This window comes from Phalacrocorax aristotelis, chromosome 2 (genome assembly GCF_949628215.1).
Source record: "Phalacrocorax aristotelis chromosome 2, bGulAri2.1, whole genome shotgun sequence".
NCBI classification, from domain to species: domain Eukaryota; kingdom Metazoa; phylum Chordata; class Aves; order Suliformes; family Phalacrocoracidae; genus Phalacrocorax; species Phalacrocorax aristotelis.
Window position 1 is genome coordinate 122,561,963 of NC_134277.1, and position 18,624 is coordinate 122,580,586.

The 18,624-nt window shown below is 40.5% G+C and overlaps 1 protein-coding gene across 1 annotated transcript; it reads right to left on the reverse strand.

The window, feature by feature from the left end:
• Positions 1–11,221: 11,221 nt before the first annotated feature.
• SNAI2 (snail family transcriptional repressor 2) lies at positions 11,222–14,835 on the reverse strand. The gene is made up of 3 exons (XM_075084996.1): positions 14,500–14,835; positions 13,389–13,934; positions 11,222–12,445 (listed from the first exon to the last, which is right to left on the reverse strand). The coding sequence occupies exons 1-3, from the start codon at positions 14,576–14,578 to the stop codon at positions 12,264–12,266; spliced, it is 807 nt and encodes a 268-aa protein (XP_074941097.1). The 5' UTR covers positions 14,579–14,835; the 3' UTR covers positions 11,222–12,263.
• Between the last annotated feature and the right edge of the window lie 3,789 nt (positions 14,836–18,624).

Consider the following 18,624-nt stretch of genomic DNA (forward strand, 5'->3'; position numbering starts at 1 on the left):
TTATGCAATAGGTCTGATGTGATGCTGTGAGTGCTCTGCACAGCTGTATTGCTCACACCTGGTAAGACCAGTGTTTCTTGAATGCATCACATTTCCTGAACACACGTAAATGGTATATTCATGTGCACAGGAAGATACCTGGCTCTTTATTTTGCTCTGATGAGATTGCTGAGTGCACAGGAGAAATCCAAACCCCAAACCTCGGTTGTGGCCCAGCATAATTTCTTCTGGAGAAAAAGGATAACACAGGGTCATGGTAAACCTACATAGGAATATTTTACTTCAGTGCTGCCATTAAAGAGTCAGAGAAAAGTCCAAATAAAGAGCACAAACTGCCTGTATTCCATAAGCATAAAGATTTCTTGACTTGTATGGGAACTATGTGCTTGAATCTCCTTTACAGATGTTGAAAACTGTAGGAAAACATGTTGTCTGAGTAAATTAATACAGTGCATTCCGTTTAGGTCTGTTAGCCAGCCTGCAGCATATTGGCTACTCGGCTCTTCCAGAGCCATGGACTGGTTCATTGTGCCCCACATTTTATGTAGCTCAAGAGCAGGAACTGAATAGAAAGGGAGGGCAGACACAATAATATTTTTCAAATGTTGAAATTTTAAGAAGTATTTCTAGGAGATGACAGTCCCAGTGGAATTTTTCTATATTTTTACAAATGTACTCCAGTAGGATCCAAGAGGCTCCATGTATTCATGGGCTTCAGGTGTACCTGTTAGTTTTGAAAGGCCCCTGGGATGCAGTTGAACTCCTGCACTCTACTTTTATTTGCAAAGGAGTTTATTTTGTTGTCTTTTTGCTTTGACTTCTGCTGCTTGCAACACTGAAGTAAAATGCCACTCAATAAATAGCGAAGATCTTCACTATGGTGTTCTCCCACGCTTTCCTTCCAAGCTTTGGTCAGCCAGAGAACTGGTTCCTCTGCTAACATTTATCATCTCCTCGAGGACTGTCCCCATTGAAACCTTTCTGAGTGAAGTGGTGCCAATATACTGCCTTGAGCTGCATATCTCTTTGAGACTTGCCTGTCATTGCAGTATGTTGTTTGGCTGCTTGAAGGTGACTACATGTGAATTGGTTACACTTGATTACTGTCAAAGCTCTGGTTTTTCTGGGTAACTATAGGAACAAGAGACTCTCTGTAGTTTTTTAATGAAAATTTAGATTTTTGGACTAGAAAGGAGGATAGGAATGTGCCACATTAATAGTACTGCTCAAAAAAAAAAGTATAATTTAGAGTGCCATTTTACGCTAATTCTACCTCTGCCTAAGTGAAGAAAATGTTCCGTATATACATTTGTATATACATACCCACATTTGTATGTATACATACATATATATGTTTAGAAGGACTTGTTTTAATTAAGAAAATGGGAAATGTAACATAGCTGGAACAGATTAAAACAGAAGAGTTTTAGTGGACCAGAAAACATATTGCACTGATAAGGATTTTTTTTGTTTTAAATTCAATCCTACCATAAAGTCATTTATTACCCATTGTTTGTTTTCCTAGAAAGGCCAGTGCAGCTCCATTTGCTGGCTGATTGACAATGCAACTCTCTTTTTACAACTTGGAATTTAAAACAGGAAGGCTGCCATTCACATCAGTTAAGAAGTCTACATTTTAGATCACCTGGAAAGGTTCATCTTTGGCATAAGCAGATGGGAGGTTCAAATGGCTAAAAATAAAATGGAACACTCCCAGCTCAGCATAGTCCATGCATGTGTAGTTATCTGCAAAAACTAAATCAGAAGGAGTAATTAAAGAAATGCATATCACTTCAACTCCCCATCTCCACCAACTTATTAATTTCCCCCTCAAAGAGCAACAGAACTGATTATTTTATATTGCTCAACAGAAAATGCAACAGTACAGACTCTGCAAGCCTGGTTTGTCAGCTGAGTTTCATTCATCAAAATCTGCAGCTAATCAGTCCTGGTCCAACCAGGAAAGGTCACAGCAATCCTGCTGAACTATTACTGAGGTGTTACAAGACATGGACATTACTCATCCTCACTAAAAACAGACAAGAAGAAAATAAAATTAAAGCAAGTGGATTAACTCTAGCATATTTGCTATAGTCCCACCATGAGGAGGACTGTTTCTGGCTCTTCTTTTGCCACCAAGCACACATTTTCCCACCCCTAACTCCCATGACAAGTCGCTTCAAAATCCTGTAATTTAAGCATTAATGTCTGGGCTATACTTTAGGCACAATCCTGGGAGCCAGAGGTGTGTAAGGTGCACTGTCCTGAGACTCAGATCGGGTCTGTGTCAGGAACTTTTGCCAAGAGTTCAGGGCTGGGTTTTTTTCCTTTTTTTTTTTCTTTTTTTTTTTCTTTTTTTTTTTCCCCTCTTTTTTTTCCTTGCAGAACTTCTGTACTCACAAAAGCTAAAGTCTGTTTCTAGTTATATTAGCTTGCAAGTTGTTCTTGTGCTTGGGCAACCAGGAGAAGCACTGCAGCCAAAGCACATTTTGTCAATATGAATTGTGTATATGCTAGGAGAGCTTGCTACACAGTTACATCACAAAAATCTCCTGGAGGGAAGGCTCATCCTTGAATACCTGAGTGAAACACTGGCCTGCTTTCTTCCCAGCTGCACCCGGTCAGAGCATGGTGGCTCCTGAAAACACGTTAGGCACCACTACCAGGACATTAAAGAAGATGAGAATAAGGCTAAAGAACAATCACGTCCAATGTAGTGAGCATTAATATTCACAACAGTGGTTATTTCAAGGGAGAAGACAGTCCTGCTCCTAGATAGTTTGACTTGGTCATAATCTATGAGTGAAGGAGCAATACAAATGCATGGTTTGACTTTACATGACACCTCTTCAGAATATTACTTCCTCCTTTCAAAATGAGGGATTGCATGGATACTGAGCTACAGTGTTCATCTGTGTAAGTAATATATGTTGCAGTTTTAGTTATGGGCCCCTAAAAAAAGTACTATGCCAGATCCTAAGATCTTTCTCAGAAAACAACTTCCTTTATGTTTTGGAACAAAGTAATGTGAGTAAGAGAAGATTATCTTGGACGAAAAGACTTAAGAGCTGTTTCCTGTTTAAAGTGGAGGACCAAAATCACACACATGATGGCAACGTATTTTTGTTTTTATGCATGCCACAGAACAGATCCTTCCTCTCTGTTAGTGACCTAAGATGCAAACGGGCATTTATTTTCTTTAGGAACTGTGACACTTCTTCTCCCAGTGTCAACATGCAGCAGCAAGAATTGTACATGCAGCATTTCCCCTCTTGATCACATTGGCTAAAAGTCCAAATAGAAGATCTGTGATTTCAGGTTGAGTTCAAGAGACTTCTTGTGAAATTTTTACTTTTTATTTTAAACAGGGAGATATAAACAAGATGGAAAGGCATTTGCCAAAGATTAATAGAAAAAGCTTCTTAAATATATGGAACCTCAGATTTAACATCATGTCTGCAGTTATCAGAAAATCTGTGAGGAATCATATTTTCAAAAATCACTTTAACTGGGCCTAAATAATAAGTCAATATTGTACATTCTTTTCACCAGTACATAACAAAAAGCATGGAGAAAGATGTTAAAAAACCTGTAGACTAAGCACAGAAACTCCGAATTACAACCTCATCATTGTTAGCACAATCTGACATACAAATTGTAGCAATGCAGGAAAAGACAAGAGCTCATCACAGATAATCCTGCTTCCTCTCCAGCCTGCGTGATTATACAGCAAGAAAAAATGTTTACTAGAAGAAAGGACCCATAGAGCTCCAAATAGGTCAGTGTTTTAGGAAGAACAAGATGCCTAGGCTTACAGACTTCTGGCTCTACTTCCTTCTTAACACTACAAACCTAAACGAATAACACATGTGATGTAGTACATGGGCTCATACTGCTGCAAAGGATTATTGGAAATTGCCATGTTCTGTTACCAAATGCCCATATAGATTTGAAATACTGCTTCTGACAGTGGCAAATGCAAAGTTCGCTGGGAGAAAATCACTGTATGGGACAATCCCAGGACAGCTTGTACATGGGAGAATTTTCACCACCAGAATGCCAGACATAGATCTAAAAACAGTAGGAGCATATTATCATGATTTTCAGAATAAGCCATTTCCCTTCAATGCCTTCTGGGATCTAAGTAAGTTTGGCAGAATGGAAGAATTTTCTTTTTTTTTGAAAAAAAACCCCACCTCCAAAATAATGCTTTATCTGAGAAAAAAATCTGACTATTCTTATTAAAATCAGTTAAAAATCTGACAAACAAAGGAAACATATTTTTAGTTAAAAGTTCTAGATTAAAAAAATAAACAACAACCTAAAAACATATTGTAGCAGAACTGTTTCTTAAAGTATTTCCCTAATTTGAATGCTGTACATTTAATTTTGCATGTTTTTAATATAAATATGTATATATATAGTTTGTCACGGTTTTGGATGTTCCTGTTATTCATGGTTGATATTTGTGTAATTAACTACTATGTCCTTAGTTCCTACTATATATTGTGGCAATGGCATACCTGATTTATCAGCTATAGCCTTAGCTGGACTCAAAATTTCTTCTCAAAGCTGAACTTCTGAGTGTCAATTCGTACAGAAGCCTGACCTGGAAGGCAATTTGTAATCAACGTAAACACGTATTAAATAGAATGCCTTCCTATGAAGGCTGGCATTTTAACAGTCCTTAAAACCTCTCTTTTTCTTCCTTGTTCCCAGAACCCATGCTGTCCCGCCAATGTGACATACTGAAGCCTCTCAGGACAGACAGAGCATTTGGGTTCAGCTATTTGGAAGAAGCCCTCAGTGATCGCTCTATGCTGTGACCACCAAACCAGAACCCACAGCGGTGATTTTGTAACCCGTGAGGAGAGGTCACTGGGAAATAAAAATGTCAGTAAGAGCGACTAATTTTTCTGCAAATAGTGGGAAAAGTGGGGACAGAGAAAAGGAGTGGAGCAATTTCTTGAAACTACCTAGAAACTGAAAGCCATTTTCCAAAAAAAGTGATTTTCTGTCAGTGAGACAGGGCTGTCAAAAAATCCTGACTGTTTTTGAGTGTGGGTCTTGTCCAGTCAGAACTAGTTAGGATCTGGACTGAGATGCCAAGTTGTTTCACAAACACCACCAAAATGTCCATCCCAAGTCACAAGTTTCTTTTTTTAATTACCCCAGGACAAGGCAACCTGGCCCAGTTTCATGTATTACAGACGAATAGTGAATGCTTTGCTATAAATCTTGGTGAACTGTCTTCCAAAATATCTTTTTATCACATTTAAAGATGTAAAAAATTAGTGATTTAATGCTAAATATGATGTAGCTTTTACAGAGATGAGGGGGATTTTTATCAGTCTTTTATGCATACTATTATTAAAGTTGTTGATTTTTACTCATTCAATTTTTGCTGGAGTTACTTAATAACTGTCAGTTTCCATTCTTCTGACTCTTTATTCATTGTCAGCTGTGGATGATCTGCCAGCCCACATGAGAGGGCAGGTTACATTCAAAGGAATTTACTTTGGTTTAGGGACATGTGCAAAATCTGAGCTAATTGCAGTGCAACTTTATACTTTAACTGCTGCTTATTAGCGACTTAGCAGATGTCTGTGACTTCATACTCTGTTGTTCAGTGCTTTTTCTGGGAACCCACAGGATTCAGTGAGACGTGGGCACTTCTCTGTGAGGTATCTGTTAGACCAAGCTCCTGTGTTCCCAGGTCGTGCCTTTGAAGAAGATATGAAAAGGTGATGGCTGGGACCTGCTGCCGTTTAATGGCCCAGCAGGTAGCATGTGTTTGTTGTTTGGACCCACATCTAGGGCTGGTTAGAGGACATGGCAATACCCATATCTATCTAGTTTTAAAAGACCCATGACCCCCTGACTTGATCCCATGTCAGCCACACCTGGGAAGGAGGTGATTCCTATGTAAGGCACAGACAGCTGTAAGAGAAGGGGCTAAAATATGAGAGGTAGGGAGAACGTAGAGACTTAGTGAGGTGAGGAATGGCTTTCTGTAGTCTCTTCATCTGGGCAAAAAGGTCTGTTTTACCGTATAAGTAATATAAACTTCTAGGAAGATATTCTGAGCCAGAATGTGTAACATTCTCAGTCCTTCCTGTGCTGAGTAGGCGGGCAGACAATTTGAAGAACACCCTCCTTTGACTTTGTCCTGCTGGAAAGCACCCGTGTACTTGCATTTAAACCTATCTTTTTTAATTGAGGGATGACTCTAGTAACAAAATGAGGGATCTCTCTGTGGGTTTTTCTGAAGCAGATCTCCCAAATTAGGGTTGCAGTGAAAGGATTTGCATGTTTGAGTGTGCAGGCTGGCCAGCTGCATGTCTACCTGTGTGAAGAGACCATGTGAATGTCTGCATGCACCTCAGTTGCTCTTCCAGGCTTACAGGGTGAAGGCTACTAAAAATGTTGGAGGCTATGTGGATTTGAGCTGGTATTCATGTGGTTGCTGTTTTCTTTGTCTTCTTTTGACACATTGATGTAAAAATATGTTTGCATAAATGACAGATATAAAAGGGCATTTATCCCCTCTTGGCAAGGGCTGCCAAACTATGATCTTCATCCACCTCGCAGCTCCTTAGCACAGGCACGGGACAAACTTCTGGTGGTGCATATAAAGCAGAAAGAAACAAGGACAAGAGATGGGTATATTTAATACCCAGGTGAGAGGGAGTGAAGAGGGCACAGAGAGCAGCTGTTGCATTTTGCAGTAACTTTTGTCTTACAGAGATGTGGGGAAAACAAAAGGAAGGCCATGAAGGAGCGCTTACTTATGTTTTTGTACCCAAAATGGTGAGTGACCCAAAAGAAAAAACCAAAAATTTATTGGTTTGGATGCCATTCCTGAAGTACTGAAAAGGTAAGTGAAGAAGGACAAAGTGACCAAACTGCCAAACAAGTACAAACACCACCACTGTGCATTTAAAAAATATTCTTTTTATCTCTAGCCTGGTTTGGCTATGTGTCCTTCAGAAGAGACAGCAATGCAAATACGTAATTTGGCTGCATCATGGCCTCAAAGACTGTGCTAAGCCATGTTTCACACAGTGTCTCAAAAAGGATATGCCTCTGCAGCAAGATATGCACCCCTTTAAGACACCCTTGTCATGTATTCACCTGAGGCACCCTAATGTTGCACTCTGCAACAGGACAGGGCAACTCTTGCTCTCCCAGGAAAGCACAGTCTGTCCTCCATATCCTTCGAAGTTCCTGATGACTTTGTATAGATTTGGAATGAATTAAAAATTTTGGGGAGAAGGGACAGAGCATACAACCATCATTTTTGTTTGTACTCTACTGTTTTGGCTCGTACAGTTTCTACAGCCTTTATGCATCCTATCAGCATCCCATCAGAAACTGAGCGGTATTTCCACCTCTGCTCTGCAGGGGTGAAGCCCAGCTGCAGTGCTGGGTCCTGTTCTGGGCTCCCCAGTACAAGGTGAACATGAGAATACTGGTGTCCAATGAAGCACCACAAAGGTAATTAAGAGATTGGAGCATCTCTTATATGGGAGAGACTGAGACAGCTCAAGAAGAAAAAACTCAAGGGAGATCTTATCAATGTGTATAAATACCTGACAAGAGGGAGCAAAGAAGATAGCCAGACTCAGTCTTGTCCAGTGACAGGACAAGAGGCAGTGCACACATTCGGAAATACAGGAAATTCCATTTAAATGTAAGAAAAAAACATTATTTTTTTTTTATTATGAGGGTGACTGAGCACTGGCAAAGGTTGCCCAGAGAGGTCGCGGAGTCTCCATTCTTAGAGATATTAAAAACCCAACTGAACAGCCTTGGGTAAAGTACTCTGCTGACCCTGCTTTGAGCAGAAGGGTTGGACTAGGCAATCTCCAGAGGTGCTTTCCCACCTCAACTGTTCTGTGACTCCGTGATTTCACTTGCACTGTCCTTGTTTCTTACACCTGTCATCTGATACTACAATATATGCAGGTTGGAGTGTGCTTCTCACATTTCACTCCTTATATTTCTGTGAACCAGAATTATAATTTATAATTTAACTGTTAAAACACCTACTTTAAAGAGAGGAAAAAAACCAACTGTGACAGCTAGTAAAAACGAATTTTTCTAAAGCAGTAATTTTCATCATTAAGAATGTCCTATTCAAAAATAAAAATACATTTTAAGATGAAAAATTGATCTGTTTTGGTAGCAGGGGAAATCAGCTGTAGCACAAGACATCAGAATTAAATTACCAGGTTTCCCATTGTCCTTCCTTTTTAAATTGAAATTACGGGATCTTAAGGGTGCTTCTTTTTTATGTGATTTTATGGAACTTAGAGTAATAGGCCCTGAGCTTGCTTAATGATAACAGGAACTATAATAACCCAAATAATAGAGTAAAATACAGAAGACAGATTTCATGGTGTCTTAATCTGAGAGGCATTTATTTTAACCCTTTGGTGAGTGCATAAGATGCTTTTCTGAACTCCGCATTAGATGGTAGGATAATTGCAGTGCTTTGAGCATAGATTTGTACTTTGTTCTGGCTTCATTTCGTGCACATCTTACTTCATCCTGCAGCCTCTGAGGTGAAAACCACACCCAAATGGAAGCAAGGGAATAGAAAAGAGGAAAGCAAAGTGAATCAATTCTTGCCTTGAGAAACTCATACATTTGACTTGTAACTGTACATGTGCTGTGGTGGTTTAGCTCTTCTCGTCATAGTGAACATATGCTCAGGAGGTGAAAGTAAATTGCCAGAACATACTAAAGGAAAGATCTGGCTCTTATTCCCTATAATGGGCAATCATATAACCAAAAAGGTATATATTGTTAGTATTTGCAGTAACCTCTGGGCAGAAGTCCCTTCCCCAGATCTACTGATTTTAAGCAACTCATTAGTGAAGAGTTAAAGGAAAAAAAAAAACAATGAATGAAGTACATTGTATATAGGTTGCTGTCATGCAGGTGCCTTTAGAGGAGAGGCTGGCATTTTGATAGCTTAATTTTTCACTTAAAAAAATTACATTTAGGACTGGTGTCAAAAAAAAAAAGAGATTTCAGAAAAGTGCAATGGAGCTATCTGGAGTGTGGGGAGGCTGTTTTCCTAGGAAAGATTTTAAAAGTTGATTATTTGGTTATAGAATCAGAGATGTCTTGTGAGAAATGTAGCAGTGGCCAAAGAGAATCAATAGGTAGATTCACCATGGAGGGAGCTTTTCTCTCACGTTTTGAGAAAGTCACAGGAGTCATCGACCAGCAGCTCAGAACAGAATTCAATTTACATTGATAAATAGCTTGTGCAGGTACAGAAGGGCATTTCTAGAGTACTGAGGTAAAACACTTAATGGAAAATGTTTTGGAGAAATGTCCTGACAGCAAATAAAAAGCAGTCTTACAGGAAAAGCAAGAGAAATTCAGCTGCCTGGGAAGTTTATGCTGCAACTGGACAGAGAGCTAGGAACCTGTGATAGTGCACTCTTTCAATTAAAGAGACGAGCCAGAAGAGATCCTAGTCTTTCCCATCTTTGTGCTTTATGAGTACAGGTGTTACAGGCATGCAAAGTAGCATATCTTAATTGTCATCTCCAAATCAGACCAGTTCCACTTGTGTTTGGTTTAGCATACTGTATTTTGATGAAGTTTTCATCTGATTTCCCTTAAGGACAGCAGTATAATTTCCACTCATTCAAGAAGTCAAGCTCTTATGCTATTTCATTTACTATGGGCGTAGAGAATTTAAAGTGTGAATTAAAACAATAGAAAAGGCTTTGTGACATGACACAGGAGAGCAAACCTAGAACTTTGACAGTGCAAATAGCTGTTGACTGCCAGAGCTTTACTCATACACCGGTAAACTTTGCTCTGGGAAGAGAAAGCTGCACAAAGAGCTGCTGGAGCCTAAGAACTTCAAAGTGAATGACATGGAAGTGCAAATCAATAGAGTAACCACATGAAACTTTTCAGGGGTATTTGATGTCTTCATGTGTTCATTTTGAAATCTTACCTCACAAATTCCCCCTAACGCTATCTTTCCTGAACTCTGTAGCTATTTCCTGAAAAAAAAAATCTAACAGGTCCTAGGGAAAGTTTGCTGTAACCTTGAGATTTCATCAGAAGATGCTTGGAGAATATGAAAAGCTTTTGAGCTACCCTTTTTTTAGTACAGTGCTTCCCATGGGGAAAAGGTAGAAAACCTCCATCATGTGCCTGTTGCCTACGTTACTCCAGTGCAGTCCTGCTAAAGCACTCCTCTGCCAGACTCAGCTGGAGGAGGCACAAGGCATGCATCGTCTGTTGCGTTATTTTAGTGAAATGTACTCTTTTCCTCAAATTTGCACCTTGTGATTGTCTAACTGTAGTCTTCTCATTAAACTGTTGGAATTTTGGTTTTGCTATTACTTGCTTCTGTCCGTACGCTAATGTAGACATAGTCCTCTTTAGGTTGGACGTCAGCTAGTGCTTATCTGCTTTGGGCTCTGTTAAAAGTTGAAAATAGTGCTGTTGTGCACTAGTCAGTAATGATGAGACACGATTGGTTGATGTCACAATGCTTTTATGTAGTTCAGATCTTGGAGTCCTTAGTCAAGTCATCTGAAGAAAAATACTTCTACTTTTTATTACTGGATAATTCTTTCCTGTGATGTATTAGCTGATACACAGTCATAATACATTCACTTGACAGCTCTGATAAGTAAGATATTTTAATAAAAATATCTTTAATCTTTCTGACATGACCATATAAAGTATATCGTACTGTGACTTGACCACTACTGTAAAAGAGCATCATGCAAATATTACTTAATTCCTGTAAGGCTCCGCTGACTTTAATGAACTTTGGATCAGGCCCAGATTTCCTAATGTCAGAGTCTCAGGAAAAGTACTATAATAAGGCTGCTCTAATAGCATCCTTTCAACTATTAAAATGCAAGAAAGAAGCTTCTTTTAAATGTTTTTGATAAAATATAATTCGCAATGTTGTCATACTGTTGTAAGTAGTAAAAAAAGCGGCAGTGTTTTAAAGCAGCAACTTTAGAAAAATGCTCTGTATGGTTTTAAATATTTCAAAACACAATGGGTATATTCCTTTCTAACATTCAGTACTTGTGAACTAAGGATTCACATCTGAAATTCACTTTCATCTTCATTGGGTCATATAGAGAGACTTGCATTTTTCTATGGTCCAAAGCCTTGATAAACCAGACACGGTTGTCTCCTTTAATTAGAACAAACAACAGAAAACTTACTTAAAAATGTTTATTGTAAAAAAAGTGGCTAGAAAACAACATAAATTTCACTTCACACTTTCTTCAAGTTATCTATAGATGCTGCTATAGGCAACAATTCACTTTCATTCATAATGCATTCAATCATATAAAAATAAAATTATTTACATTATGTCCACATACTTTACAAAATCATCAATAAAAAAGGCACTTGGAGGGGTAATGCTGAAAATATTGCATTTCCTTTGTGCATTTAAAAAAAATAATTGTCAAACTCCTGTGAATCCCCTCTCTTGCACTTATTCCCGTTTTTAAAAAAAATTAAAGTTTAGAGGAACTATTCCATATTAAAAGATGGTCAAGCATGCGCCAGGAATGTTTGAAGTTACAGTCTTTTTTTTTTTTTTTTAAAGGCACATGTGGTTAATTTGTGACTCATTTTTTGTACATTCTCTTACATTTTTTTCCTCTCTTAATTATGCAGTTTTAAAGCATTTCAGATCATTAATTAAGGCCTTGGCTTCTAATAAAATAAAATAAAAAACACAACAAGGAATAATATTAAACATTTACTAAGGTAAACGAGGAATACTTTTTAAGGCACCTGAGATAAATGGTGTCTAGCAAAATTCACTTGGGTAGTATTTTTTAATAAAAGTTCCACTTAAAATACTGTTTCTTTGGTTGAAATGGCTTGGCAGGAATGTATTGTTAACTTTGCAGCCTTTTCTAAGCAAGAAAAGACAACCTACTTTTGGCTTCATCTATAAAAAAAGCTGATCATCTTCGTCCTTTAGAGCTACTTGAAATGTCATGCATGGTGTCTTTCCCCGTATTTCAGAATTCGCACTTAGGAATGCGAACGTGTGACTGAACAGAAACTACTTAAAGCTCATTTCTACTGACATTCTAAGTTCTTCCACTATTTTGTTTATTTGCTTGCTTGGTGATGTTTTTTTGGCTGAAAAATAGATGAGAAAACGCCTTTAGATTTCCACTTATCATTTGGAACAGGAGTGGAGAAATGCATCGAGTCCAGGTAAACATTGACTGCATGACTCAGTGTGCTACACAGCAGCCAGATTCCTCATGTTTGTGCAGAAGAGACATTCTGGAGAAAGTTTTGGAGCAATTTTTGCACTGGTATTTCTTCACATCCGAGTGGGTCTGCAGATGAGCCCTCAGATTGGATCTGTCAGCAAAAGCCCTGTTGCAGTGCGGACAGGAAAACGGCTTCTCTCCTAAAACGGAAACATCAAGGAAAAATAGGGTAAAGCTTTAAAAAACAAGTACGTGTTTAGGACAGGTAGAACCCGCTTTTATCCTAAGAATCAAACAAAGAAACAGAAAGGATTTGTTATAATAAAGAACGTGTAATAAAAATTTAATCAGGCCACAGATAGAAGAGCTTTCAGCACTGCTGACTGTGCTTGCAGAACTCAGTCTTTTCAGAATATACTGCTAAGTGCAGCCTCGGAAGACAAGCTGCTGACACCTTCTCCACCTACAGGTGCAGGCAGTGCTTTTAGGTTGAGCTCCTCCCAACATTTTCAAATATTTTCATAGAACTTTTCCTGCTTAGCACTGTGTGAATTACTGGGGACAAGGGCTGTGGCTAAAAAGCAGCAGTACAGACACTACATTGTACCCAGTGTTATACTCAAAATCAAGTTTTTGCCTCAACAGAAAAAAAGACTGTTTGGGTGGTGATGTGTTTCTAACTCTTAAGGACTTGAGATAGTGCATGCAAAACTTGCCAACTGCATAAGGAGTCAGAAAGCAGCCCTTCATGCATTGCCTCTCTGTTTTGCTGCTTGATTTCAGAGTCAGCTGGAGCCTTCTCAAAGTTAGCCATTTCCAAAGCCTGAAAGTTCACATAAAGTCCTTAAAGCAAAACCTTCAGCTAGTAGAAATGGGCTAAACCATCTTAAAATTATCAAGGGAGCAATGCTGATTTATGCCAGTATCTGCCCCACAGTTATGGGACCTTGCTACACTCCTCTCCCACCCACCCTCCAAGAAAGAGAATTTAGCCTTTTGATGAAACATTTGAAAATCTCTGTTTGCATATCAAGGTTAGTAAAGAAACACTGCCGTTTTTTTTTCCACCTGTGGAGAAAAATAGCAAAAGGGCATTCTGATGTTATAGCAACAAGAAACTGCAATTGTTATGGTTGTCCTTACCAGTGTGAGTTCTAATGTGTCCTTGAAGTAGCCAGGGTCTAGAGAAAGCCTTGCCGCAGATCTTACAGACACAAGGTAGCGTGTGGGTCCTGATGTGCATCTTAAGCGCTCCCAGGCTGACGTACTCCTTGTCACAGTACTTGCAGCTGAACGATTTCCTAGACTGGGCATCACAGTGCAGCTGCTTATGTTTGGCCAACCCAGAGAAAGTTGAATAGGTCTTGTTGCATAAACTGCACTGAAACTTTTCAGCTTCGATTGCATGGGGGTCTGAAAGCTTGGACTGGATTCTCTCTTCTTCATCGCTAATGGGACTTTCTGAACCGCTGTGGTCTTTGGAGGAGGTGTCAGAAGGTGGAGGTGGGCTGACTCTTCCCAAAGATGAGGGGTATCCAGAAAGCGGAGAGAGGTCGTTGGGTAATGGAGATGGTAGCAGCCCAGTTGTAGTCCACACAGTAATGGGATTGTAAGCTACTGAGCTCAGAATCTCTGGCTGTGGTATTATAGGGACTGGATAGCTTTCATACAGGTATGGGGATATAATCACTGGAGAAAGAAGAAAATTTTAAGGTAAGACATCCAAAAAGTATTTCAAAACGCAGCAAAATTTACGTTTTGGGGATTAAAAGGTACATAAAATAAACACTCAGTATGGTGATCTAAATAAAAGGAGGATTAAGGAAATACTATTTCATACATATATTCTGGTGGGTAGAGACAGTGCCCTTGAACAGACAAATTACAGTTTGAGAGCCTCTTCAGGGCAGCATGCTGATTCTAAATCTGTGCAGCCTGATACAATGAAGCAGTGAAACTTCCTGAAGGATTTGTATAAAAGTTTCAATTCCACCACCAGCAGATATAGAACAGGAAAACTCCAAATCCTGCCTAAGTAACTGAGCCCAAGTGGATGAGCAAACTTTATGATTCATTCGGGGCAGTATCGGCATATTTCTCAAAACTCCCTCCTTGTAAGCAAAAGAAAAAAGAGCTAGCAAAGGACTAACCCATCCCCTCGAGCCTGAAAAGCAATCCCACCCCTCCTCATTACTGCCACGCAACGACCGCAACCTCAGAAGCAACGCGGTGGCATTAGATTTCATTTTGTTACCTGTGTGAGTGTCCAGTTCGCTGTAATTCGGCTTCTTGGATGAATTGAAATGTTTCTTGACCAGGAAGGAGCGTGGCATTTTGGATGCAGGGTTTCTCCTCCTTGCAGGCTCTCCTCGTGGGTCGGTGTAACGGTCCCCGGGTGGTGTGCAGCACGCACGCCGACGCTATCACTGCGAGCACATCGGTCCCTATCGCGCTGCCTGCCCCGCGCAGCCCATCCGCTGTGGTCGTGTAGTGGCAGTGCAGAGGCGCCTTGAAAAGTGCCGTAAATACCCACTAGTCAGGTGCAGGGGGGAAGGGTTTTCCGCTCCTCCAATCGCTTCGGGATGTTCTCAAGCACTTTTCCAAACAGGCTGTTTTTCTGGGAGGGCTCGCGGGCTGCTGGCGGCCGGGATCCAATCCCTGCTCGGAGGGTTGGGTTCGGGTTTCAGCTCCTCCCGCTGGAGACAGCTGTGAACAGAGGAGCGAGCTGTGGTCAGAGCGCGTTATCCTGCAGCAAAGTGGGTGTATGTTGCTCTGCAGAGTTTTGGGCTAGAAAAATGTGTTGGTCAAAGAGCTTTTAAAAAAAGGGTCAGTTTACTGATTCAGCTGAATTTTTTCCTTTCTGGCAGAGGCCTGGATAAGTCATAGGCACTAAAATGTCTTTTATTTATTTATTTTCTTCTCTCTCTTTTTTTTTTTTCTTTCTATTTTAAAAGAGTCTGGTTTCCAGATGTTTGATATAAGAATTACAATGGAACAAGCTGTTCGTTAAGGGCAGAAGGGGGGGGACATTACAAGATAACAAGTTAGCCGGCAGAGCTAATGGAAGCCTTTGAACTGTCTGTGTGCCTGCTCCATTTGGGAGCTGCCTTTGAATAGTTGTGTTCAGGAAAGGCTGGAGACAGCAGCCTGCCTCCCTAACCTGTGCCCTTCCAGGCAGAAGGGCCAGCGAGATACTGCAAGTGAGTTCAAGGAGAGGGAGAAGCCTGGAAAAGATGACATTTCAGAGCAGGGTGATAGGTTTTATACAACATGCATACGGCTTCAGACCGTCCAAATGAAAAATACTTTCTTTTTTACTTTAAAATTCTTCTGAATGCAAAACCCCAACCTTTCCTTCCTTGAGAGTAGTTATGTCACTCTTTTGCCTATCCTCTTAGAGCACTGCCAAGGAAATTTTCCTAATTATCCAAAGCAGTTAAAAGATGCACAGATAAGCAACCCCCCACCCCCCCAGATTATAGACTGGAGAATTTAAATGTCTCTTAAACGTCCTTCTCCATTAGTATACTTAGGACCTCTTGATTTCCTATGAAGGTATAATCTGTATTATGTATTTCATTTAGGATGAAAGTCTCTTAAATGTGCCACAGAATTTTCTGGTTATCTAGACTAATTTAGAGGAGATGTTTAGTCACAGATAGTTTTTTTAATTTTAAAGTATTTGCATTTTGAAAATATGGATAGCTGAACACTGGTAAATTTCTAAAACAAATTACACTCTGATTGACTCTTGGTCTGTCTTCCCCACAACTTCCAACCCCCGCCCTTGTGTATTACCTACACCTGCCTGGGCACATACCGGCATGCCGTGCTGGTGTGCTGCTAGGGCTCTGTCCTGTCAGGAGGCGGCGCGGAGGGGTGCTTTACAGAGACCACCCCAGCCCTTTCTTGCAGCAGGTGTTGAATAGACATGAACAACAACAGAAAAAACCCTCTGGTTCTGTTAAGACACGTAAGAGTAAAGTGCTTTGTCAAGCTGCGTGACTTCTTAATCTCGGGGATGCCAAAACAAGTGCAGAGAAAGTTAGCCATTTTCAAGAAGTGATTAAAAAGATTCAGCTGTTCAGCATCTAACTCTGGTGTCTGTCATTGAAAGGTGTCACATGGATTTCCAAGCTGCAGGGAACACACCCAGGCTACAGGAGGAAAGGGAAAGTGGTGAGGAAATCCCTTCCAAGGTACCTGCTTTGCAGCTGGGGTGGGGGAACGAATGCTGCTCTTCCCAGAAGGGAGAGCAATGCTTGCAGAGACACAAACCATTGCTTTCCTCAACTCCACAGAAATGAAGAAATCCACAAAACATTTTTAAAAAGTTGCATTTGTGGTCTTGCTCCCCTCTCAGTTCTCTTCCATCTGAGAAGTCCTTGTCCCCTGCCAACTCTGGGAAAGCATTGCATTTCAGGATGTGAGGCATTAGTCTGTATCTAAATAGTCTGTTACATGAGCTGTGATTCAGACCTTGAGCTGGTTTAAGTTTGTGTGTTGAAATGAATGGAGCCATGCAGATTTTCACTGGCTCAGGATCTGTTCTTTTGTATGTTTGTTAAAAGTAAATGGTCTGATTCACCAGTGAGGTACTCCCTCTCGGGCATTTTCACCAGCATAACACCAGAGTGATGCAGTTTAAATTAATTGCACTTATATAAATCACAGGAGTGTAAGCAGTTAGCCCACTGGCTGAGCTGATTGAAGGATGTTAGGAATTGGATAGAAGGCATGTTATTACATGGTCCTGAAAGGATATTAGCAGCACATACTACCTGAGTGAGGTCTGCTGCCAAAAAAAGGGAGAGTCTGCGTGAGGAGTGGGTGAGTCAGAGTAAACAGGTGTTCTGCGTGTTTACGGCAAATGTGGATGAGAGGGCAATTGGAGACACGCAGCATCCATCCCCGTGCAAGAAAGGCAACACAAAGGTCGAGTGCAGAATACAGGAGGTTTCCCCTCCTTCAGGGAGCCAGGAACACGTGGGGATTGCAGAGGGTGGCAGGTGGCTCTGGCGGTCACACTGCCTGCGAGCAAAGCCTTGCGTCCACCTCTGAAAAATCAGGCCTAGAGCTTCCCTCTCACATTTTACAAGTAGTTGGTCTTTTAGGGAATCTTTATGTTTTTACTTTGAAAGCTGGTGTAAAGCTGTCTTGTTAATGCCACTGTGCTGCTAATTACTGCTCTGCAAAGTGGGTAGGAAATGATCTGAGCAATTCTGTTGCCTGAAACCTTGGCATGCACTTTGAACCAACTAAATGATTAGGACCGAAGTTTTGACCATGCAGCAGAAATGGCTTTGGGTTCTTTTTTTCTTTTTTTTTTTTCCTTTTTTTTTTCATCAGGCCACTTGTTCATGTGCCCAAATAATAACTCCACTTTAGTCTCCCCATTTCTGACAGCTCCACCAAATCCCTTTCCTTGTCAGGCTTTCTGAGAAGGGCAGCAACTTTTGTTACTCAGCTTTCTGGAAATGGAAGGGTGTCAGAACTATGTTATCAAAGACGGAACAAGGACCCAAGCTAAGCCATCACCAGCTTAGGTATTCTCGAAACAGCGTTTATGTTCTTACCAAGCATCAATTACTAACAAGATCGTGGGTCAGAAAATGTTAAATATCTGGAAAAACCACAGCAGAATCAAGAGAAATAGTTTCAGAATATTAAATGAGTTATGCTGGATCACTGTTCCCAGAGCACAATGTATTTCTCAGGCAGCACAGTTAAGCACGTTTTGCCCAGGCCTGCCATGGAGCCCATGGAAGGCAGCACGGCGAGTTTCAGAGGAACCCCCAGCAGGCACTGAGCCCAGCAGAGCATGCCAAAAATAGCTCTGGAGGTTTATTGATGCAGGTGACGACTTCATCCTGGAAGGGGTAAAAGCGCAAGTAACTCACACTTACAGTGTAGCTCTTGCAATTCATAAGCCTCCTACATTCAGAAGAAAAGTGGGAAATGGTTAATATGAGGAAAAAAAAAATTGATCAGTTTTCAATAGCCGGTTGAATGTAGAACATATGAACTCAGTTTCAGCATTACCCTGTGCTTTCCTATTTCCCTCCTAGTGCCAGCTGGTTTAGCATGGGAAAATAAAGAAGTGGCGTAACTTTTGGAAGCAGAAAAGGTTTAGTAGAGCTAGAAGGTGAGGAGTACCTCAGCTATGATTAGGTTGGACGTCAGAGGGTAATAAACCCAAAATTAACAGAGAGGAGGGAAACAATTAGGGAACAGTATTCCTTCCCATTGCCCCAACACATATGCCTTAAGAAATTTTTTTTAAACACATTTTTAGGATACCTTTTCCTTCATGTTTTGCTCATCCTTCCAAACATTGACCTGAACTATCAGCAAAAATGGCAGCAAATTTAAAGAAGGG

Coding starts and splice junctions, on each gene's coding strand:
- SNAI2 (XM_075084996.1), bottom strand. CDS start 14,578: ATGCCACGCTCCTTCCTGGTCAAGAAACATTTCAATTCATCCAAGAAG. Junction 13,935..14,499: donor CGAACTGGACACTCACACAG/GTAACAAAATGA, acceptor TTCTTTCTCCAG/TGATTATATCCCCATACCTG. Junction 12,446..13,388: donor ACACATTAGAACTCACACTG/GTAAGGACAACC, acceptor TTTCCGTTTTAG/GAGAGAAGCCGTTTTCCTGT.